General features: G+C 36.4%; 1 protein-coding gene across 4 annotated transcripts in view; it reads left to right on the plus strand.

Moving 5' to 3' along the window:
• TBC1D5 (TBC1 domain family member 5) overlaps nucleotides 1–23,974 on the plus strand; it is a 278,265-nt gene that overhangs the window by 121,595 nt on the left and 132,696 nt on the right. For all 4 annotated transcript variants that reach the window (XM_014937837.1, XM_014937839.1, XM_014937838.1 and 1 more), the window contains exons 4-8: nucleotides 2,793–2,859; nucleotides 15,509–15,617; nucleotides 17,414–17,503; nucleotides 17,608–17,679; nucleotides 19,989–20,056. In XM_014937837.1, the coding sequence (XP_014793323.1) occupies nucleotides 2,793–2,859; nucleotides 15,509–15,617; nucleotides 17,414–17,503; nucleotides 17,608–17,679; nucleotides 19,989–20,056 (406 nt within the window). The remainder of the gene's footprint in view (nucleotides 1–2,792; nucleotides 2,860–15,508; nucleotides 15,618–17,413; nucleotides 17,504–17,607; nucleotides 17,680–19,988; nucleotides 20,057–23,974) is intronic.

Here is a 23,974-nt window from a genome sequence, read left to right on the forward strand (position 1 = left end):
AGAACTGTTCAGTATACATCCGGATTTTACTAGAAAGTTCTGTCATTATCCCTGAAGAAGATACAAGTAATCTATCTTTTCTACTGGGAGTTCATCATAACTTTCAAAAGGAGAAATAACTAGAACTTTCCTGATGAGAGGTGATCCACGGCATGGATTCCCACAGCTTATTGTCATTAATTCATGAAGCACTAGTCCCAAGTATTGCTGACTATGAAAACTTACTAGGATTTTCTATAAAGCCTTTTGGATAAAAGTAGGTAAAATTTAGGGAATCTTCTTTTAAGTCAATGGGTACTTTGCACTTTGCTTTAGCATTTTTATTGCTTTCAATGAAAGATGTCTAAATTGTCTTTCAAGATGTCATAGCAGACATATCTGCTGTAAAGGGGTGGAGGAAAACAACCCACTCTGCAAAATCCTGTTTTTGAGAGCTGAATGTACCAAGTCTTATCCAGTTTTGGTAGCTGCTGCTAATGGTGCAGCACAAGCAGCTCTCAAAAAAAAAACCCCAACAATAACTTGTATGAGTATGAGATTTATTAACAATAGGTGTACAATTAAGAATGCTGAGGTATTGTGGCAGTAATGTAAATAAAGGAAATTGTTGTCTTCTGAAGAATGCTTCAGAATAGAGCAAGCTACAGGTAGAGTAGTTTGTGGAGGATGACTTGGTGGATGTAGCAGACCCAGGATCCCACCAAATGTTCAGTGTGGGATCCTGATGAAAGAACAGCTTTTATCACCAAGGTTCTGGCTGTCTTTGCAGAGTCCTGTTGACCCTTCAAGCAGGGCAAATGGTTTAGTTGAAAGATAATACAGGCCTTGCATTTTTTGAGATAATCTTAAATCTCATTCTTCAGAAAAGAAGACGATTGTGTTGCCATTCTTGAATAGAGTCCCAAAAGACATTTTTCAGCGTATGAACTTAGCTTTGTGAATGAGTTTTATTTTTCAGACTGATTAATGTGATAGGTGAATGCTTACGAGTAGTCAAAGTAAAGTGCCGTAGTGAATTCGGGACCCATTTTGATGTGCTGTGTCCCTATAAACAATTGCCTGGTATCACTGCACTTGGCCAGGTGGCTTTGAAAGAGATTGAGCACATTTCACTCATTTCTCTGTATGCTCAGGATCAGATGTGGAGATGGGTAATATATGAAAAAACGTATTACTTAAAACTGTCCCAATATGGGAGACTGTTTTCCAAGATACAAGAAAAAATGGAACAGATGGTTATTAATAATGGGAGGGTCATCTCCTGGATGAAATATCTGGTGTTGTTAAATTAGTTAAATTTAGTAAACAAAAAGCAGATTGAATAAGTAGGATTTCCATTTTCAAAATAAATTGTCAGAGCTAATTAGTGAAGTCAACTGGCCTGAGCAATTTTAGACTAAAATGTAGTAGAGGTTTGGGATTTATTTTAGACAAAGGTGCAGAACTTAATAAAAAAAAAAAAAAGCATTTCAAATTAGATGAGAAAAAACACTTGGAAAGAAAGTTCTATGCCAAAGTGAATGGTCAAATATTGTTAAGGAGTGTCTGGAGTAAGCAAACATCCTGAATGAAACAGAAATGGCTCAATCTGCAAAGGTGGCTACCTCCTGGATATCAGAAAAGGTGGGATTATAGTGACAATTAGCAAAAGTTAAGTTGAATTAGATCATAAGAAGAGAATTTAAATTAACAAGAAAATATTACTTGACTATGTGAAGAAGCCTTCTGGGGAAGAAACTTAGAACTATTGTGCAGTGCAAATGGACAAATGATAATAAATGTAGTCCAAGTATGGTCTAAACTGTAAAATTTTTAATTTTCAGTAAAAACAAAATTTCAGGCAAAGGTCTGAAAATAAATAAAATAAAGGGCAGTGTTGGGTAGCTATTATAAATTAGCACATTCAATAAAGATTAAAGCATCTGAAGCATCTGACTTGCAGACTAAATGTCTTTCAAGAATACTGATAAATACTGCTGTGTGTAACAATTTTTTAGTCTTTTAGTTCATGGCTATTAGCATATATTTGAAGGAGGGAAAATGTAGTACTTGCACTTAGATTAGGACAAAAAAAAGTTATAGCAAACCAGATATATATGTTGACTGTTATCTATGAAGGGCTTTAGAAAAGTTTTTAAGGAAGAAATAAGAGAGAAAAGAGAAACAAATAGCATAACAGTTGTTACAGAGAGGAATGTTTCCTTGTAATCCTTGGGTTCTGTGAACGTCACTGTTCTATGTAGAAGCAGCCCACAAAATATAAAATGATGTTTTGCAGACGTGTTACTTAGGTTGTTTCAGAGCAGCTTTGAACTCATGTTATGACAAAAAATATCTGATATCATACAGTGAACTCAAAATTTTTTCACAAAATAGATAAACTTTTACAATCTTTGACTTAATGTTAGTAAAATCAAACTCATTGGTATGGTAACCTTATGCTAGTATGTATGTATAAGGTACATACATACGTATGTATGTATAAGGTATGTATGTAACCTTATGCTAGTAAAATTGTGTTTAATAAGTTGAGAAGGGCCTCAATCAAAACTTTAAATGAAATTAAATCTCAGATTTTCACAATATTCAGACTCCAAATTGAACATGGAGTTTAGTTATCTCTCTTGCCAGGTTTAAGAATTTGAAGGTGTAAAGTTGCGACTTGTCCAAGTAAGTTTTGTTGTAAACTAAAGTTAACATATATGGTAAAATCAATTGCAATCCTTATCGATACTGTGGTATTTATTATCAAGGTTTGTCTTATAACAAAGCTGTTTTATTTTTTGTATTAGGAGGATCAAATGAAAATGGAAGCACACACCACACCTCAGATTCTGATGGAACATTTATTTCTTACAGGTTGGTACTTGTTTATATTTATTTTCTAATTTTAAAAGTTTGAATATAATAAGTAGCATAATCTATTTAAAGCAAAAGAATAGGTCCATATATTTTAAGATTATTGTACAATCTGAATTGCAACAGTCAGTAGACTAAAGGACATGAAGGATTTAATTAATGAATGATTTGACAAGTTGTATTCTGGATTATTATTTTTTTGAGAAAGCTGTTCAAAATGCTTAACTAATGAAAGTACAGAATGTTTGTAGGCCTAAATATTTTTAAGGTTTTATGGTGGGTTTCCTTTTTTTCCCCTCCAAAGTATGCAATAAAATAGAAATTCTCACTTAAATTCAGCAGCTAAGCTGAATATTGTTGAAATACTGAACTCACCAGGGATTACCTTTTTGATCTTATCCAAAGTAACTGGACCTACGGACCACATGAAACTCTTATTTGCTCATTATTTCAGGTCAAAAACCAAAGCCAGGACTTGTTAAATGTGAAGCTTTCTGAGAGGAAAATAATATTTCAATTCTATTGATAGTAAGCACCAGTTAAAGCAACATGATGGCTGAGCACCTTTTTGCAGCGCTGTCACTGAGCCAGGGTCTTGCTTGGGTACATACCAGAGGGTGTCTTGTACTTGAAAGCATGGAAAGGTCATCAGCAGATGGGTAGTTCCATCTTTGAGCCATCAAAGTGCTGCCTCTGCTACAGATGCTAAATCTTTGTCCTTGTGACTGGTAAATTAGTAGTAAGATTTGTCCTAACCGGAATGACTGCTTCTGATTTTGATGCTTAAGTATGGTAAAATAAAGCAAGCTTACCACGTGATTATTTTGGATTCATGCATTGAACTATGAGGGATGGCATCTTTTTCATTTTTCATTTGTAGTCTACTGGAGTCTGTACTTCAAAGAGGTGTAGGCAGGCAGGCAGGAGGAACCTGCCTGGTTGCCTTGTCCTGGTTGCAGCTGGCTGGGTGGGGAATATCACACTGTCTTGCAGGCAGATTGCTGTGCAGGGCATGAGAAGCCTTCAGGTGTGGGTTGGCAGGGAGGGACACAACCCCTGGAGAACCTGTTGCAGGCTGGAGACCAAGAGATTGCTGAGGAGAGCAGGGGGCCAAACAGCCTGGTCTTGAGGATGTTGAAAAGAAAGACTTCTCATAAGGACCTAGTGGGAACAGCGAAGAGTTTGTTGCGATTCAGACACCCAGAGGAAGCTTCTGGACTGAGAGCAAGGTTGGAAAAAGAGGGCATGCCTGAAGGGACACAGCGGGACAGGGGAGGTTTGATTTACAAATCCTTCAAATTTTCGGTTTTCTAGTAAGTGTGCTCTAATGAAACTTACTTTGTGATGATATAAAACCCTTCGAGGGTAGTTAGCATGTTCACTTGGAGGAACATACGTTAGCAGATCCATTTCAGGGTTCTGCATAACTCGGTTTCTTGTAATATTTTTGTTCTCTGATGCATGCAACGTGCTACGTTGAAAGAAGAGTTCCAAAACACTATGCAGAACAATCTTCATGTTCTTTAGGTGAGAAGCATATGTAGATACAGAGACCATGAAGCAGTCTCTGAAAAGTAGGCAAGATAGATTTTAGCCAGATCAGCAAAAGGACAGAGTGGAGAGCTCTTTCTGCCATTAATTCCAGGACGCTTACTTCTGAAACTCGTTAACTCAAGCCCCAGCTGTTGTACCCTCCAAGGTAAACTGGAAGCAGCAGCCAGCTTCAGCTAGGCTTGGGTTCCACCAGAGTGTAAGCTGGGGTCCAGCCCTTTCTTCCCACCCCTTCTGCACTCATGTCTCAGGGAGCCAGTGCAGGGTGCTAAACTAGCCCAGGCTAAACTCTAGTGAATCCTCAGCTGTCCTTAATGCTCTGTGAATAACAGGCGGTTAAAGTTGGCCTTTGTATCTCCATATTCCTTAGCTGACAGTGTATATAATAAATATGACGCTGGCCACGACTTCCACTGAATAATAACCATATTCTGTCAGAGAGGATTACAGCCTAACTTACAAAACTGAAGTTAATTAATATTTTAAAAGCAGTCCCATATACTACTGCCAGAGTGTTATGGTGATAATTAGAAGCAAGATAATAAAGCAAGATAGTACCATGTATACTGTGTGTATATATACATATGTCTGTATGTGTATACACACATATATATAAAAGAAACCTTTGTCTTTTCATAGTTGGCAAGCTAGCACTGTTATTAAGTAGTATTACAATGTTTAAGGTGTGAAATGAGTATTTTCTGTTCAGTGGCAAGTAACTCCTATCATATCATGAGACTGGCTGTAGATTTGCTGGTTGGGTTAAATATTGTGTTGATAGTTATTGTTCTGTGCTGCATGTAAAGCAAAAAATGAGCGGGTAATATCTTATGAAAAACAAAAAGTGAATCTTAAACTACCTTGAAAGGTAATGATGGTAAATGTTTGTTCTTTAAGGGCTCATTAGGATATTGTCAATGAATAGTGTTTCAGTAAGTTAGTAATTGGATAAAACTGATGACAGTCTTGTTTACCCAATGTGTTTCAGTCTGTTGTATTTTAAAAGGACTGGATAGTGAATTTTTGCACTAAAAGAGGCAAATGCATCTTTAGGTCATGGTAGATGTCATGCAAAATTCTACTGGAAATTTTTACTGAAACAAAAGCTGCTTCATGTTTTATCAGTAGCAGTCTCTTTACAATTTATTTAGAAGAGGCAACTCCAAATGTTTAGAAGTATTTCACTGTGAATGTGTTTTGCTATTGAAGGGCTCTTAAGAGCATATTGTTTTCACCACAATGAAAAAACCACAGAGCGGGAGGTGTTACTTGATTCCAGCACTTTCTATTTTAAAGGACAATTTTACACTATCCAGTATAAGACTGAGTGTGTGTGCATGTATTAATAAAGGATGTCAGACCATTATCCTTTGATATATTTATAATGCTCAGAACGATTTGTTTGGTTTTATTTTTAATATGATGGTGTCACCTTAGAGTTTGTGGCTTTCGCTAGTGTTGATCACGGCACAGATTTAATGCTGCTTATGTTCAGACAGTGAGCATTTCCCTTTAGGTCATAAAGTTTGTAAGTAATGTAAATGAAAAGCACGTGTGACTGGCACATATTTCTAAATATTCTGTGAGTTTGTGAATGCATCCTGTCAGGTCACAGACAATTTTCTAGTTGGTCTTCAGGCTCTGATGGAAGTATTCTTTGTGTGTTTGGGAAGAAGTTTTACTAATAATAAATTGTGAAAATTATTTCCTAGAACCATGTCATCAAAATTTGAAGTTCACTATTAGAAAAATTTGAACAAGGGTTTAGACATACAGTAGCTGTCATCTTTAAAACATAAGAAACTTGAGGGGAATATTTGAGCTGTGCTCTACTGTGTTATTTTAATGCTATGGTTAAAGCCTTTTCTGAATGGGCAAATTGGACGGGCTTCACCAAAAGGAAAAGAAAAGTAGGTGTGGGTCTCTAGCTTCAGTATCTGCAATGCAGTGCCACTGGAAAGTAGAAATGCTGTCTTTCTCCTGCCTTCCCAAGGGCAGCTGACCTTCTCCTCGCCAAAGAGGTGAACCCCTTGCCAGCACATATGACTACAGACTATTACATTAATCTGTTTAGCCTCAGTACCAGCTGCTTGCATGTTTTTAATTATCTTATTAGATGGTATAACAGTGACCTATGAAATAAAATGAAGGTGAGTATTTTTTAACTTTATTTTACAGGCTATTTTTCTAAATATATTTTAATGACCTAATTATGACTTTTAGGGAGAGCCATTGATGCAGACATTCAATTTGGCTGATAGAATCTAACATCTCAAGGACACTTATTTTCTTCCAAGGTGGATTCATACATTAATACTGCTTCTAATAAATATATAGCCTAAAAAAAGCTCACTTTTCATACTTGTGTTGTTAACTTACTTTATGATTCAAAGACCCGTGACTAGTATGCTGGATAATTTCTTAATATATCTCTGCACTTGTATATAAGTTTAATTTCTATGCCATGTATCAAGATAAAGTTATTTCCTGTGTGCCTTAAACTCCTTGACAGGTGATGATTGCTCAAAGTTGTGGGTTATGTAAACAATGTATATTCTTCCTCCTGATGATATTTCAAATAGGAAGAAGAGCTAGTATAAGAAAGACTTTCATATTCCATTTTCTTCCCCTGACTTCTTACAGATCCTACTTACCAGATGTTTTCTTTCTTACTGCAAAAAGGCAATGTGGTCCTGCTGGCTGAGGCATGTTTCTTGTGTGCCAGCCAACAACTGCAGGACTGATACTGAGCATACAGAAGAAAGACGGCAAGGGGTGCAAGCTGTTCCTCACTGTTTCTGCCCCCTTCCAAAAGTGGCTAGTCAAACTAGTTTGATTCCTCTTTGATCTATGGCCTGTCTTGGCAGCTGATCCAGAAATGGCTACGTAGCCTCTGTCCTTACATGTAGTGCGAAGATGTAGGCAACTTATATACCTCCACCTTGTGGAAAACTCTTGTCTTAATCTGTTAGGAAGCAGCCCCTTCCCATCGACACAAACCTATTTACTCTTGTTCATACACAGGTAGTGTTTCTTTATTGTTTTATTTTGAAGCCACCCCTCTGCAATTATAATCTATTTTTCCTAACTTTGTCCACTATGTGTCCACACGTAATCAAGAGCTATAAAGAGCAAGCTTGTTTCTGCTGGGGTTTTCAAACGTTTTGAGGTACAAAAATTTAGGGATAGAAAGGAAAGCAATGAAGTGGCACCCCACCTCTGTTCTCTAAGGAGAGTTCTCAGCACTTGCATCCTTCCTCTCTTTCCAGAAGGAAGCAGTAAAGCTGGTATCCGTGTTTGTTTTGTCTTACCTAGAATCATTTGTTAGACACCATCTTGCTTGATGCCATTTATGTGCAAAGAGGCCTTTTCAGTACAAGTTAATTTTGTCTGAGAGCCTGTTAACTCGCTCCTTGAATTGTGTGATTCTTTGGAAAGATTACATACTGAATGCGCTTTTAATCTTTCTCTGGATCTGGTAATCTGTGCCAGTACTCTGATTTTGTCCATGTTAAAAAGTTAGCAATTCCATCTTGCAAATCTTGTACTTCCAGCAAGAGAAAGTGACTCTTAGCACTGATCACAGGTTTCCTCCGACGGCTTTTTTCTCCAAATCCAAGAATATCACTGTCACACCTACTGAGAGCTTAGAAGATATCTGGTTTTCTCTGAATTCTCTAAAAATTACTTTTCTTTCTTTTCCTGTCCATACATAATTTCCATCTCTGTCTTGTCAGACTTTTTTTATTGACTTCTTCCTTCCACAGCTGATCTACTCTACACTCCTTGTCCAGTGTCTTAAGGAATTTGCAAAGAATGTCATAAGACAAAGAAAAATAAGTTGTCATTAAGGAATAGAAACCCTGTACGCAGAATACTTTTTCTAAGATCCAAACATTTCAACAGATATAAATTGTGGGTTTTTTTGAACTTCTGCTGTGAAAATTATGTTACTTTCTAAAGAGGTAGAAATGGTACTACAGGCTTGCTTTCTGTTCATATGCAAGTTGATCCCTTAGAAAATAGGGGAAAGCAAATTTAACAAATTCACGTAAAGCCTGAGATACTTTCAACTGAGAATCAGAAAGGAAGGACTGAATAATGCCATTTTTTATTGGCAGAATGCTCCTTAACAGATTGATAGCAAAAAGGAAAGACTTAGTGCAGGAAGAGACGTCATGGAAGGGAGAATGGTATTTTCTAGCATATATGGAAAGAACATGAAAATTTTGGTTTACTCTTAATTAGTTATGTTGTATGAAAATTAGTGTGTATACCACTGACAGCATATTCAGCTGATGCCATATTTCCCTTACTACTATTTAAAGTAGTATTTTTCTATTATGGATTTCCTTTACTTTTGCACTCTCAATAATCTATGAACTATCATGGCAGTTGGGAGAGATGACTGAGGGATGGAGGGAAGCAAATGTCGCTCCTGTCTTTAAGAAGGTTAAGAAGAAGGACCCAGGAAACTTGGCGAATCAGCCTCACCTTGATCCCCTGTAAGGTGATGAAGTGGCTAATCCTGGGAACTGTTTCCAAGCACAGGAAGGACAAGGAGGTTCATCATGAGTAAAAAAAACCCACCATAACCTAGAACTCTATGTGAAACTTGAATACAAGGGGGCAGGTTTGAGGAATTGCTGTTTTTAATCCAAAAAAAGTTTGAAGACAAAAGCTTTCTCAAAATAATGTATACAGTTGCAATAGATCTGAAGAGCAGACTTGCTTCTAGTAAGACTATGTGGGTTTTAATGATGGCAATAAAACATAGTCAGTTCAAGAGACTAAAGTTATATCCTGAAATCACTCATTTTCTTATGTCATTGCATGCAAAAGGGATGGATTTACAAAGTTAAGGTGGAATTAATAATATTAACTAGAATTGTGCATTTGTCACCCTGCACATCATAAAACCATCCAAGTTTTGAAATCGGGTGGGTATTTTTAAATCCTGTCATGACTACCCCAGTTCTAGACTTGCTCCAGCTCGTCAGGTGTGAGCACAGAAACATTTTGACATTTTGAAGCATATTCCTGCAAAAAGTATCCCCATTTCACTGTTACATCCATTTTTTAGTTTGATGATCTGTAGAGCTGTGCCTATGAATTAGCAGAAGGGAACTCTAGTTAGGAAAACTAGGAAGCAAATGTTCTGTACATGCAAAGGATTTTAAAGGTATTGGGGGGGGATATAAATTAGAAAGCCTTGACTCTGCAACTGGCAAATCAGTTACGATACAAAAATAAAAGCAATTGAACCTAATACCTGCATTTTTTTTCACCATTCTTTAAATGTGTGCATAAAGTAGCAAGTAGAGGAGAACAACTGGTGAAATTTAGACTTCGAAATGAGTGTAACAAGAATTCTCCTGCAGAAGCTGAACAATTACTGGGCTAGAAGTGAAGTGGTCTCCCAGGGCCAAATGTGGCTCTTTGGCCGAGAACCACCAAGGCGAGGTGGGCAATTTGGAGTCAGGAGAAAGGTATCCCATGGTTCTGCCTCCGATCCAGTGCTGTTAGGAGAGGTGCTGGCGATGCTGATTTCGTTTCCCCAGACTGCACTACACACACGCCAGTGGCTTGAAGAGCAAAGCTCACTAATAACCCGAAGTTTCTGCTGGAATGTTTATGTTAAGAGAGTGATTTTACTTTTCTTCACGCAAACCTTTTTTAACTGTATGTCAGCCAAAAGCAGATGAAACCTGAACTGTTGAGAAAAATCTGGCCTTTGAATGTTGAGCCTCCCAGCAGTGCAGCCATGCATATTCACACTTACATGGCTGTTAACTCTGCCTCGTATCCCGAGGCAGGAGTTTGAGAAACAGAGGAAAATACATATATTTTCCAAGCAGATTGATAAGCCTGCACGTTAAGGCTGTCAAGTGGATTTTCAGGGTAGCAAATAAAAATCCATGTGTTTCAGAAATGGTTTTGTTTTAGAAACTTACTGCTTATTACTTGATACTACCTTTCAATTGTTTCTTCCCCCTGTTTTTATAGAATTAACTCTGTTTTCATTACATTCCTGGCTGTTGCATCACTTTTTTCTCAAATGTTCGTTTTATGGCATAATAAATAATACAAACTATACATGTTTCTTGGATTTATGCAGTATGTTTGAAATGAACTGTTGCCTCTATTTAAATATAGATACTGCATTCACTTATTGATGTTCCTATCAATGAAGACCTCATATTGGAAAACATATGACACAATAATTCGTGAATTTGTTTTCTTTCTGACGGGCTGTTAAGTAGCCTGTTGCTTCATTGGGTGCCTCTAGGGAGCTGATTTTGAGTCTCAACATTTCAAAAAGCGCATTCTGAAGATTAACAAAAACCGGTATGAAAAAGTGAAATTGGCTTTTCTGGAGGCGTGCACACCATTTTGTTTTAGATGATTCTGCCAATACTAGCAGCACTGCTCAAGAGTTTTCTTTGGATCTCTATGAGACTATCCATTTTATCCTTCAATATTGGTCTAGAGGGTAGAATAAGCTCAAGATTCAGATTGAAATCTCAAATATGTATGCAAATGTTCACACCTTTCAATAGTAGTACAGTGTTCTTTCATGAACTGAGAAATATTCCTTGTTATCTAAATGTTGTTGTAAATACTGAACTGGTCTTATTTCATCGTGGACACAAAAAAAGTAATTTCAAAACTTGTCATAAAATATTATAAAAATGCATGAGATAAAATAACTAACCCACTGTCAAATGACCTGATAGATACTGGTTTCTTTGTTACCCGCAGTTTCAAATGTCAGTGAAATAATTATGGACAATAATATTTACCTGGTAGCTCTGAACAGCTGCTGTCCCAGAAATGGATCTTTGCCCTTTTTCAGTGACATACGTTGTAGTTGGATGTGCCTATTCACATGTTTACACTTCTGTGAGGTTTAGTGACTTCCACAGAGTTTAATGTTGTCTGAACATTGTAGAACAAAAATGCTTCTTACTCTAGCTTTAATCTTTGGAAGGATCTGCATTTGTATACACCAGCAGCTTCATCCTGTAAATAGGTAAATGTAGAAGGTAACTAGTGGTGATTGCTGTCCTATCACTCTTCCTCAATTGTATTTCTTCCTCTTCTGAATAGAGTCTTTATTTTGTGATGAGCTTAGGTGGGCTACACTTGCAATCTTCTGCATACCTATTCTTAATGCATTGGTTTTGCCATTATGCTTCAGATGGAAATCTAGCAGCAGAGTCAGAGGCTGATGTTCCACTACTGGCTATTAGTGGAAGAAAGTCTTTGTTACTGCTCTCCAACACTACCACAGCTCAGTGTTGCCTCAGTAAAACTCTGGGAACTGCTGTTTGAATTCCAGATTTATTTTCCAGGCATCTTGCTACGTTATTGGTGTCACTCATTCTTGAAGAGTTTATAATTGCTTGTTCCTCTATAGCTGTGCCTTAGTGGCATTCTGGTGTATTTTACTGAGATGCTAGGCTTCAGGGATTTAAATACCTTTTGAAAAAAGGTATTTAAATGCATGTAAAATTTTATTTAGACTTTCTGATCCTGCTTTCTGTCCTGCTGGTTGTTCTCCCTTCCTGACAGCATTGGACGTTTATCTCTGAAAATCTAATGTTAGTAATTGTTTTAATAAGCATTAGATCGACAAAACATGTCCTAATGGAAAGAAAGAAAGAATAAATATGCTTATATATGGTTTGCTAGGAGATCAGCCTCATTCCTTATAAGCAAGAAAGTGTGGGTATTAGAGTAGACCCCAGTATAAAATAGGTTTGCAGACAGATTCAAACTCCTGTAGTTATGACATAAATGCATGTTTCTAAAAGATGGAAAGGAACAGATAAGAACTAAGAACAACCTTTGCAGAACAAATCTGCAACCTCTATCCCTTCTGTTGATTTGCTCGCTTTTTCATTCGTACATATTGAGCACTTTTTCCACTTCCAAGTAATGCAACTGTCCCTAACTCATGCCCATAAATATTTTACATTGGACGGTTACGGCACAGATACAGCATGTTAAATTAAGTTTCTTAAAGAAACATTAATCCAATCACTTTTCCCTCATGCAGGCCATGTATTATGGAAACTTTACAACATGTACAATAGTACATTAGGATATTTAAATAAGAATAGGAAATGAAAAATATGTACAAAAGACCCAGAAAACATTAATATTGGCATTTGCCTTTATTTTAATTGTACAACCTAAAGGTGGTATTTACACATGATTATGCATTTAATTTTCTGGTTTGATTAAAAACAATTGCATGTGCTTATTCATAGTTTAAGTGGTTCCAATTGGCTCTTGAAGCCTTTCACTTCAGTGAAGCAAATGGGATGTGGTAGACTTGAGTTCCAATCTTCATTGCTCATTTCGCTTTGACCGATGAGTTCTCTGCAAGCCCGGGTTAACAAGGCTCATAGATATTAGTTTACAGACTAGGGCTATATCATTTAAAGTATTATCCTTTTGGAATTGATAGCTTGTTGATATTACACAGCATTACCATTATTGCAACAGTCTCTAGAATTTTAAGGCTTAATTTATTTGCCTTCATTCAAAATATTTGAGAAATGAATTTGTGAATCCTGCTTAGAAAGGATTTTAGATATCATTGAGCTCTACTAAAACTGAAGCAGATTCCAGCTTCCAAGTCTTTTTTTTTTCAGTTGTTCATAACTTTTCTTTTTAGTGATCCCAGCAGCCAAGGGGGGATGTGGAGGAGATATGATCTTGCCAAATTTCTTTTGGCTGTTTAAATGTAATTTTGCTCAAAACTTGTTTGGAATTGCATTACAAATTTAAAAAAAAAAAAAAAAAAAAAAGACAAAGCATAGTATCTGCACTAATACAATTTAAGAAGTGTTGAAATTACTTTCTTACTGTGCAGCAATCACTCCCAGAAGCTGGTGTAAAAAATAACCTGAAGAGTTTCTCTCCTCTCTGTTCTTTCTATTCACAGCTACACTGGCTGAAATCTTTTGCTAACTCAGCTGACATACTGGCATTTTCAAAGATGTTGTGGGAATGTCATCCCCTTGCAGAACTATGTGAATAGCTTCAGAGGCTGACCTGTTGTGTGCGCAGGGGAATGTGTCACTCCTGAAGCATCCCTACCTTAGGGAGGCAGCTTGGCAGCAGTTACAATGGCCAGGGATGCTACAAAATTTACAATGGCAAACAAAGAATATTATACATGATAGAAACAGGAGGGTTATTTAGATAGGCATAATATGCTGTAGTTACTGAAGTATAAATGACTGTGAAAGAAAGGGCCAGATTTTTCTCAAGCTGTGTCTGCTATATACCATACGTTGTATTTAAAGGAGACAGAATAGTGGTAAACAATCGTAGGCAGCTCACTGCAGAAGGTGAGGGTGTATGGGAGATAGAGAACCAGTGGAATGCCCAGATACCCTCTCTGACTTGGAGAATAGGGAATGCAGCAAGGAAGAAGGAAGCTGCCCCACACTACTGGAGTTAGTTGTTGCTCTTTTGGTCACTTGGGAATACTGGCAGTTGGCAGAAGCTGGAAGCAGCCCTAACCCCTGCTGTTCTTCTTTGTTCTTATCTGGAGTACCTTCGCTTTTCAAAGTAGTTAATAATCAAGGCCCAGAAGTAAACACCGTTTTTTTTTTTAGAAAATGATCCTAGCTGAAAGGTAGGTGATGCATTCACAACACAATGCTTCTGGTCTCAGCGTGGATTGTAAATTCACTCCTGTCTAAGAGAAACAGGACCATCATTTCCTGGCTTGTCAAGTCCATTCCCCAACTATTCCCAGTTACTGTATCATACAATTCTGTTCTGAAGCTAAACAAGTTTTATCTAAAGCAAGGTTTCAAAAAAGTGACCCTCACTACTCAGTTTAAAAGTCTGAAAACTATCTAACTCTAGCCGGCATATATTTAGGGCAGATTGCAAAATCAGAGTTTGTTGGTATTCAGTGTAACCCACTCTGTGGCCCTCCTTAGCAAAAGAAACCTGGTAAGATCTTACCCTGGAGTCACAATAGTAGTTTCCCTCTTTCTGGTTTCATTTGGTCTCCCAGGGAGAAGTAATAGTCTCCCATGTGACAATGAGAGAGGGAGATGTTCACCTTGAGGACATGCACTGAAAATAAATCTGAAACACATTTCTTTGCACATAACCCAGCTCTTTACATTGGAATTGCCCTTTGGATTTTAGAGTGGTTGCAGAAAGCCTGGGAGCAAGTCTTGGGCTACCAAGACCATCAAATGGCTTATCCTGTTCTTGAGATTCGTTTCAGTAGAAGGTGCAGGAAATATAGATTTAATTCTTTTATTCAAACTCAGTAGATGGTTTGGGACAATTAATTTCCAATTGTTTCCCAGTAGAGCAGATTTACTTGTATATTAATGAGGCACAGGTGTTAGGCCCCTGGTGCCTGCATGCCTGGGAGGCATATTTAGGTTGTTTATCTAGTCAGCCATAGGTACTGCAAGGTACTCAAGCTTGCCTTTAACAGTTTATACAGTGAGGCTTTTTAATTTTTTGATGTTTTTTTAAATTTGCTAGCACCTGTTAAAATTTTAAAACTGATCATGTAGAAAGAAGTAGGAGTGATTTCAATAGTAAATAGCACTAAATGTTAAAGAAAGTCATCTTCTATTATGCTTAACTGCCCAGCTTGACATTAAGAAGAAAAGAAGGTTCGTTTAAGCAAATATGTCATGTGAGGAGCTAATACAGTCAACAGTATACTTTTCTGTTGCATATTTTTGGAATAGGTACTTCTTTGTCTACAGCTGAAACATGAATGTGCTTATATTAATATTCATTTTTCTTGTTTATTCACTGAACTGCAGTACCAACATTTTAGAGGAAATGGAATAGCCTCCATAGACATTATGAATTTCAGTAGCTGGCATAATTATAGCGATCTACATATTCATTAAATCCAAAGAAGAAATGTGTCCAAAAAGACAGCCATGCGTTTAGAAATGGTACACAACTAAATATATACATTAAAAAGTTCCTTTCCTCTGCTTATCCAAATTCGTGTAGTGTCATATAGTCCTTAAATCAGCTAAGACCTTTTTTTTGTTGTTTAAATGTTCATTCCTTTTGCTTTTGCACGCAGTAAAGAATGGGAAGAACTATTTGTAAACAACAATTACTTGGCAACTATACGGCTGAAGGGGATTAATGGGCAGCTGAGAAGCAGCAGGTTCCGTAGTGTTTGCTGGAAGGTAAGAAGAGAAAATATTTATTTACAGTTTGTGGTTGCAATATATCAACACATTACCTGATGCGCTGGAAGATTATTGATGCAAAGAATCATGAATTTTCCAAGAGACTTCATCCCAATGTTTTCCTACTCATTTTTATAATTCATAGGACATTTGCTAATCATATTGAGTTGCCTTAAAGCTGAATTGTGGGTGACAGAAAAAGATTCCTAGGAAAGAATCTCTTTGTGTTGTGTGATGTGTTTAGAATTGAGTGCCACACAGCCATCTCTCTCAGTCTTTGTGCAGTGAAGTCATGCAGTGGAAATAAAAAGGAGGTTTGTCTCACAATTTATGTTTTGTAGAACTTGGGATTCCTTTAAAATCAGTCTGATGCTTCTGCTACCACCTTTTCCCAGTGAATTGAGCAAACAAGGACCAATCCTTCTTGTATGACTGGATAGACAGGGAAGCCAAGTCTTCCAATCTTAAAACACAGTAGCTCCTCAGAGGTCTCTTGTATTTTTTAAAAGTTGTAGGGGGAAGGAAGAGAGAAAGAAAGCAAAATAATACTGAGAAGTTGAAAAGAATTTTGTTGCACTGGCATCAGGTCGTCTATTCTGCACTAACTTTGATAGCAGAGAACATTTTCCCTAGTGGAGATGCTGTATGTTAACACTGATGATTTGAATTACCTCACTTGGAATTTCTCAGTCTTCACAAAGACCTATAAAAAGAAAACGAAAATTTCAAAAAGTTTGAAATTTGAAATGTGTGGAGCATTTAAGAAATTTAAAGTTAATGAAAATATTTTCTTCAGGAGGCCAGGTGAATATATGCCACAGGCATTGTTTTACCAGCCTGCTGATTCTTGAGCCTCTGAATTAGGAGGCCATAACTGAAAACCCTAAACTAACAAAAGCATCAAACCCCTCATTGTCTACTAATTAAATCAGGGAGTGGTTTTATTTTAGAAATGAGGCTGGTTTTATTTGCATGTCCCAATATGGGCTAGGGCTTTGGTTTAGACTGCCTGTTTTAAAAATATTGTCAACTTTTTTGTTAAGTTCTGAAATATTTAAGTATTTTTAATAAATTGGGAAAATTTTTTTGTTGTCAGTATTATTCATAAGATTTTACAATGTGTAAATAAAAACATTTAAAAAGCAAGAAAATACTCTGGTTTTTTTCCCTTATTTTATATGCAATTACATAGCGTTGTCCAATAGATGTTTCTTTCTAACCCTTTTTAAACAGAAATGTGGAAGAACTGAGCTGAAGGTATTCTCAAGGACTTTTTGCAAAATCAACTCTTTTAACTGTCTTGCAGAATTTGAGAACACATCACTTTTCTAAGATTTTCCCTTTCCACATTCCTTAGGTAGAGCATATCTCTGAGTGCTTAGTTTCTGCTCTGCATTCCTGGTTTTTTTTAAGCATGTTGCATTAGCTCATCAGTGTTATGTAAATAGCTTCCAGTTCTATATATTTATTTTCATCTCTTCTTTGCATTTTATTTGTGCCTTGGAAGTCTCAACCAACTTTACTGAAGTTGTGACATTTTACAAAGCTTGAGTTTGTGGCTTCAGGGTTTGTTTTTTTTCCTACCCTAGAACTTACTGTTACTAGCTTCTTATTTATTGACTGGAAAGTACTAAAGCCAGGAGTATTTTATAGGTCTTTGGTTTCTTCTCCTTATGTGTAGAGTACTTGCTTCTCCTTTCTGAGATGGCTTATGCTGTCTGGTAGGATTTATATGAAAAGCTATTAAATAGATTAAACTTAATGGATTTTTTTTTTGCTTTTTTTGTTGATAGTTATTTCTGGAGGTTCTACCCCAAGACAGAAGTCAATGGATTAAAACCACTTCAGACTTAAGAACTTCTTACAATAAGATCAAAGAAATTGTAAGTTGGTACAAAATAGGTTCTCTACTCTTACGCATTGACATAGGTATTAATACTTACAATATAACAGAAGAGGATTTGATTTTTTTTCTGTTTTTACCCAGCACATTACAAACCCTCGGAAAGCAGGTCAGCAAGATCTGATAATCAACAACCCGCTCTCTCAGGATGAGGGGGTAAGTTGACCCTTAGTTCTGTCAACATATGTGCTACTAAAATTCTCATCATCATCATCATCATAATGACACAAGTGAGTTCTTGCTGAAGAAGGAAAAATAGCAGGTGCTAAAATCTCCCTACTAAATTTCTGAACTGATTTGTATTAACAGTGGTTCACAGGATCTGCTGAACCACCAGAAATGCTCATTTCCAACTTAATATTCTGATTTTTCAGGGCTTATTAGAGGGAGGCCGTGATGAACAAAATATCAGTACTGGACTGTAAGTCCAGTTTCACAGCATATCCTTTCTTTGACCGATACCCTTTTTTATTGCTGTGTTGTCATTTTATACACAAAATGGCTCTAACTGAAGGAGTGTTTAAACAGTCAATATGAAGGGAACGCTGTTAACAGCAAATACTGAAGAGCCCTCCTCTGGAAGACTGTTCAGCCTTGGAAGTTTTTCTCCAGCAAAAATAGAGTTGTGTGTCTGAGTTGTATCCGTGCTGAGTTAATGTCTAAAGCACCAGGCTGCAAGATACGCATTTCTTCCAAGGTTTTTAATTCTTTTTCTTTATACAGTTAAAAGAAACAAAACTTTCTTTTCTAATCAGAAAGCAGCCAGCTGCAAAATGTCAGATCCAGTTTTTAAAGAAATACTGAAAATATGGTAAAAGTATTTGGGCTGACTGTCGTTAATTGCAGAGCATCCAGCTCTCACTGAAATTAGTGGGACCTCCTAGTAGCTTGGTGTTTTCAAAGTCATGACACTTTGATGAGGATTTACATGTAGATTTGGGAGCTTAATTTTAAGCTTTTTTTTTAATTTTATTTTTGTTACACTGTATTTTATTGTATCTGAAAAGCCATTGGGTATTTTATAGCAGGTATCTTCTCTGTTAATTATGTTACCGTTTCTGAAAAAAATTTTTTATCACATTTTCAAAATAACTTAATACCATGACATTAATTTGTTGGGCTGCATTTAAGAGATGTACACCTGGAAAGACTGTCACAGATATCTTTGGTGGTACTGCTTGGGTTTCCATTTTATTCACAAAAATGGAAGCCCATATTTTGTTAGTATTTAGCGTGGCACTGTGCACATAGTCTTTAGGAGATAGAAAGCAAAGGGTAACATGTCAGAGTATGTGGCTGCGAGTTAAAAAGATGCTAGTTTTATGTAAGACGTTGTCAAGCATATAAATACTTTTAAAGTTTGGGTGGGGTTTTTTTCATAGTTAGTAGCACAAGTATAGAGGCTAACATTTTCTGTTACTTTACCTTCTTTCTGCCAGGTAATATTAATTTAGTTTCTCTTTTCTTTCTGTGGACCCTAAGACACCATGGCAATGAATTGTTTACAGGGGAGCAAGAAATTCTGGAAGTATTGTAGCCACTCTCTTTGTACGGTATTTCATTCACTGGTGCTGCTGCTCTCTGAAAAGACTGCTATAGATTTTGCTCCTTCTGTATTTTGATCAATATGGGCAAGCTACCAGCCCTTTACAATAAAGAATAGGCTTTACAATACTTTTTCTGGAGTATACAAACAACATTTGCTGGTTTCTTTCGGGTCAGCTTTTGCAAACTGTTGGTAAACAAGGCATGAAAATCAAAGAAAGAGAATGGAAATGTTCATAAGCACAGATACAGAAGAAGATAAGCCTACATCAAACTCTTTCATTTAATATTTTCTTTTATGTTGCCAATGAGCTTTAAATACCCTGGTTTTCCCTATTAGAACTTTTTTAGAATGGCCAGTTTTGATCTACACTGTATATGTGTCCCATTAGAATGATGTCATTTCCATAATAGGTATTTGATCACCATACATTCCTTATTGATTTTGCCTGCACTAAGGAAGCTTACTTCCACGCAATTTCTTAGTGTGGAAATTATAGCAGCTTCCCATTAGAGTCTGTGCATTTGTAGGAGAAATGTATTACAGTAGGGTGTTACAGACCTTTTTCTGTGAGTGAACTAGTGATTTTTTTTTCAGTCGAGCTACTGGTTCCTAAATCTTCTTCATAGACCCCTTACAAGTAACTCACAGACCTGCAGCCATCCAGTGAGGAAATGGAGTGAGCCTAGAACAAGGATCCAGGAATTTCTATTTGATCTCTGATCTGAACTGACTCTCTCAGATATGTTAGGCTGGTCACCAACATTCATTTTCACGCATAAAATATTGATATACATATCTACCAGAAGTTTTTAGGATTAATTAGTTAATATTTGTACAGTACTTTGCAGATGTAGTATATAAGCTTTCAGTATTAGTAGAAGTCTCTGTTTCATACAATTATTTTTCCTTATTTCAGAGTCTTTGGAATAAATTTTTCCAGGATAAAGAGCTTCGAGCAATGATTGAACAAGATGTGACAAGAACGTATGTAGATCTTTAAAGAAACTTCTATACATAAATTTAAATTCTGCTTTTTCATGTGGTATACATTATATTCTGTTTTCTTGACTTCTGTTGGTGTGTCAGGATTGTTGAACATGAATGTGTAGAAACATACATTAAATGTATAAAAATACAGCTTTTGTGGAGTGAAAAATGAGAAAATCGAGTTAAACATTAAACCCTGAAGATTTATTGGTATCATTGAAGAAAAGCTCTACTAAATTAGGATATTAGGAAATGTATTACTATGTGAAATTTAAAGTAGAGTTTTCCTTGTGAAGCAAAGAGAAGGTAAGAGAAACTGAAAGGTCTTGTAACTAAATTATGATGATAATAAAAGATTGAACAGATTACTTTAATTCTTAACACTTATTCAATCAATAATAAAAAAGCAGTTTGTAATTAGTAAGGGGAATGTCATTCATCTAGAGAAGTTAAGCATTTCTATTTGTATTTATTATTTTTCTAGTGTTATTTGTCACATATACCTCTTAAAATTTGCCCTAGTATTACTGTGATTATGTTTTCATCTTCTTGGCCCTTGGGTCACTCCTGTTTAGGAACTTGTTTGAGTTAGAAGACTCAGTTCCTGAAAACATTTCATTTCAGAGTGGAAGCATTGACTGATGTGTAAATCTAATTAAATTCAATTACTGGTTTGCTACCATGTGAAATTTTACTGTATTGCAAATACTTTTCCTTATTACTTGAAAAAAGTGACGATAGGCATAGATTTTACAAATCCCAAGCTCACATATTTTCATTTAGAGAAACAAAGTCATGCAGAAGAAATCATTGCTCTCTGGTTTTGGAATATTTTATATGTCCGTCCCTAGATCCATTCTTGAATGCATTTTGCCATGAGATGTATAATTAAAATCTGAGTATGCTTTCATGTGTGTTCTCACAGATGGTATTTTTTGTTAAAGGAAACAGTTCAGGATGTTCTAAGATTAAAATATATATGTATCTAAACTATAATTGGAGAATGAAAAGTTGTATGGAGGTTATGTTGGATGTGAGACTGTTATTTAAATATATATATGTATACACTAAGTCCAGGCTCTCACTCTGGCAAATGGCAGAGTGAGTAACATTCACTAATAGCAGTAGTAGTGACTATAGAAATTTCCATTTTTGTTTAAAATAATTTCTACGTGAAACAACAGCAGCATATATTATGTTTTAAAATTGGTATTAGTTTAAATTGTTTTAAATTTCAGAGTTTTGTTACCTAAAGGGAACTGTGATACAGTTTGTTTGTGTGTGTGTGTTCATATGCATTTTGTGAATCCTTGTCTCACCTAATGATTAGATTTGTAAAACACAGGTGCTCACAACTGGGCTAATCATCCTTTAGAGTCTATGTTCCTGAAGAATTCTAGGACACAAATCATCTCTTCCTAAAGTAAATGTCTAGTATACGTCTGATGAATCACACTGTAGAGAAATACATTTTTCTTCAGTAATTATAAAATGCTTCTAGCTCACCTGTATCTAACTAAACTGTAGTCACCTGAAGGCAGGTGAGAGTAATCCAAGCCATAATGTCTAAATATAATCTTTTGCCTGTTGCATAATAAGAACTTCCAATATTTACAAGGGAAGTAGGTAAGGAATCTGTTCAATTACTCCTTGCTCATTAGTGATCAACATTTCTCATTAATCACCTGACATTTTTTTATGGTAACTTAGAAGTTCAGAATGGATTTTCTTTCAGCTGTCTAGAAACGTGTACTTTTGAGCTGTAACAAAACACCATCTCTTTCTGTCTCAAGTGAGAAACTTCTGAAAATGAGGGTGGGAAGAAGGACCAGGGAGGTTTACTATAATGCAAGTTAAAAGCCTTACTTTAGATGTAGATAGCAGCACCAACCAAGTTATGACTATAATTCTGCATTCTTTTGTTCTACTAAGAAAGGAAGGTATATATGAACTAACACCATAGTAACTCCTAACAGACTTAAGAATACAGTGATTAATTACTGACATTCAGAAGAGGTACCAAGGAACAATGGTGGTTTATTTTGTGATGATTAAGAAGGTAAATGATAAAGAAGAATTTTAAAAAATATTCTGCAGAAATGGAAATTAGCAGATTGGCAGATGCAAGAGCATCTAACTACCAGACAGATCAAAATACCGGTTTACTTGCTGGCATCACCGTACATCTAGGATTGTAAATGTCTAGATTTGATTGTCCTCTTTCTCTCTCCAGTATTTTAAGAAAAAAAAAAATGCTTAGGGGGCAGTCACAGTAAACTAATCAAACAGATTTCTTTTGTAGTAGTATTTTTATATATTGGTCTCCCTAGTTTCTGCTTCAGGAGTAACAATCACAGTTTAGGACAATGGAAGCTGGGTGAAGATGAGCAGTGGTAGGTGCTGCTGTTTCAACTCTCCATCTCCCAAATAACAAAAAAAAATCCCACCCACAAAAAAGGTTATGAAGAAGCCATTAGGCAGCTACATCCTTCCTAAGCATATAGAAAAGATGGGAAGAAACACTAATCCATTGAGTATGAACACAGGAGACAAAATCTAGTCCCTATGTAAGAGGAGGGACTGGTGGAAAGGAGAGCCACCTTTATACACCAATTTATTCTGTTTTAAGAAAAACATGAGCAGTGGGGTGCAGTTGCAAGAGCATCTTTCATTTTTTCTGGTTTAGTAGCCCAAATCCAGCTGAGTAACAGGGTTGGGGAATGGCAAGGGATGGAATCTGTTCATGAAAGAAAAGATGGTTATTCCACGGCTGTGGTTTAGAGCCTCATTTTGACCTAATTAGCTTCATAAGGTATTTGTGCATACTTCTGTTTGGTTGCCAGCCTAGGTTTCTTCTGTGTCAAAGTCTGGCTGCCTCTGGTGTAGAGGCCCCTAAATGGGCAAAAGGAATATTTTAAAAAATAATAACTAGCTTCCACTGGTCCTCACTTTCAGAAAGCAGAGACTTGAATGTGCCATTTAATTGTAGCAGTTGTGGTAAAACAATTGAGCAAAATTCCCATGTTCCTTTCTCAGAAATGTAATTAAATGTAATATTCTAGTGTTCATGAGAAGTATTCTTACCTTACCTGATTTGAGGATACTGTATTTCTAAAACAGTGCTTTAATCATAAAATGACATTCTCCATAAAAATCCATCCTGAACTGATCGTTCCCTGATGATCTCTTGTATTTACATTTACTATAATTAATACTTCAGCCAGCTTATTCCTGAGTTCATTATTATCCTTTCTGTCACAATCTCTGGTATTACTAGATCCTCACAGATATCTCTGTGTATTTTTGAGTTTTCTTTGTTAATCTTCTCTTCCTAAACTTCATAGGGCAGGCCTGAATAACAGTCCTTCAGAAATAATCTCTTCAAACCCCTAAATTATGTCGATTGCCATCTGCTGTAATGCACTTTTGGTCTCAGCTGTGTCCTTCCTTTACAGTAATATGATTAGTACAAGTGCATACAAGTTTCCAAATGTTGGTCTACCATTACCCCCACCAGGTGCCAGGAATACGTTACAGCCCTCATCCCGATGCCTTTCTCAGGACTTCAGCATTGCTGCCTTCAGGCCATGGTGTCTTCTCTGCCTTGGCTCTTGATTTAGGTCCTTCATCCAAGGATTTCAAAGCATCGTTCTAGCCTTAATTGGTTATCTTTCTGTGCTTACCTGTCATCACCTCTGTGAGATGACCAATGTAATGGAGTAATTCATTATAATTACCTGCATTGTTTCTCCTTTACAGGGTTTACAACAGCCTTAATATAACTGGTCTAAAGTTTAGCATTGTAGCTCTGACTCGGGAAGCAAAAAAAATAAAAGAAAAAATTTGCTTAAAGAAAATTTATCTGCAATCCACATGATTTCAGTTTAAAACTGACAATACTGTAGCCTTTATTTC

Source organism: Calidris pugnax, unplaced genomic scaffold (assembly GCF_001431845.1).
Source record: "Calidris pugnax isolate Ruff unplaced genomic scaffold, ASM143184v1 scaffold11, whole genome shotgun sequence".
Taxonomy (NCBI): domain Eukaryota; kingdom Metazoa; phylum Chordata; class Aves; order Charadriiformes; family Scolopacidae; genus Calidris; species Calidris pugnax.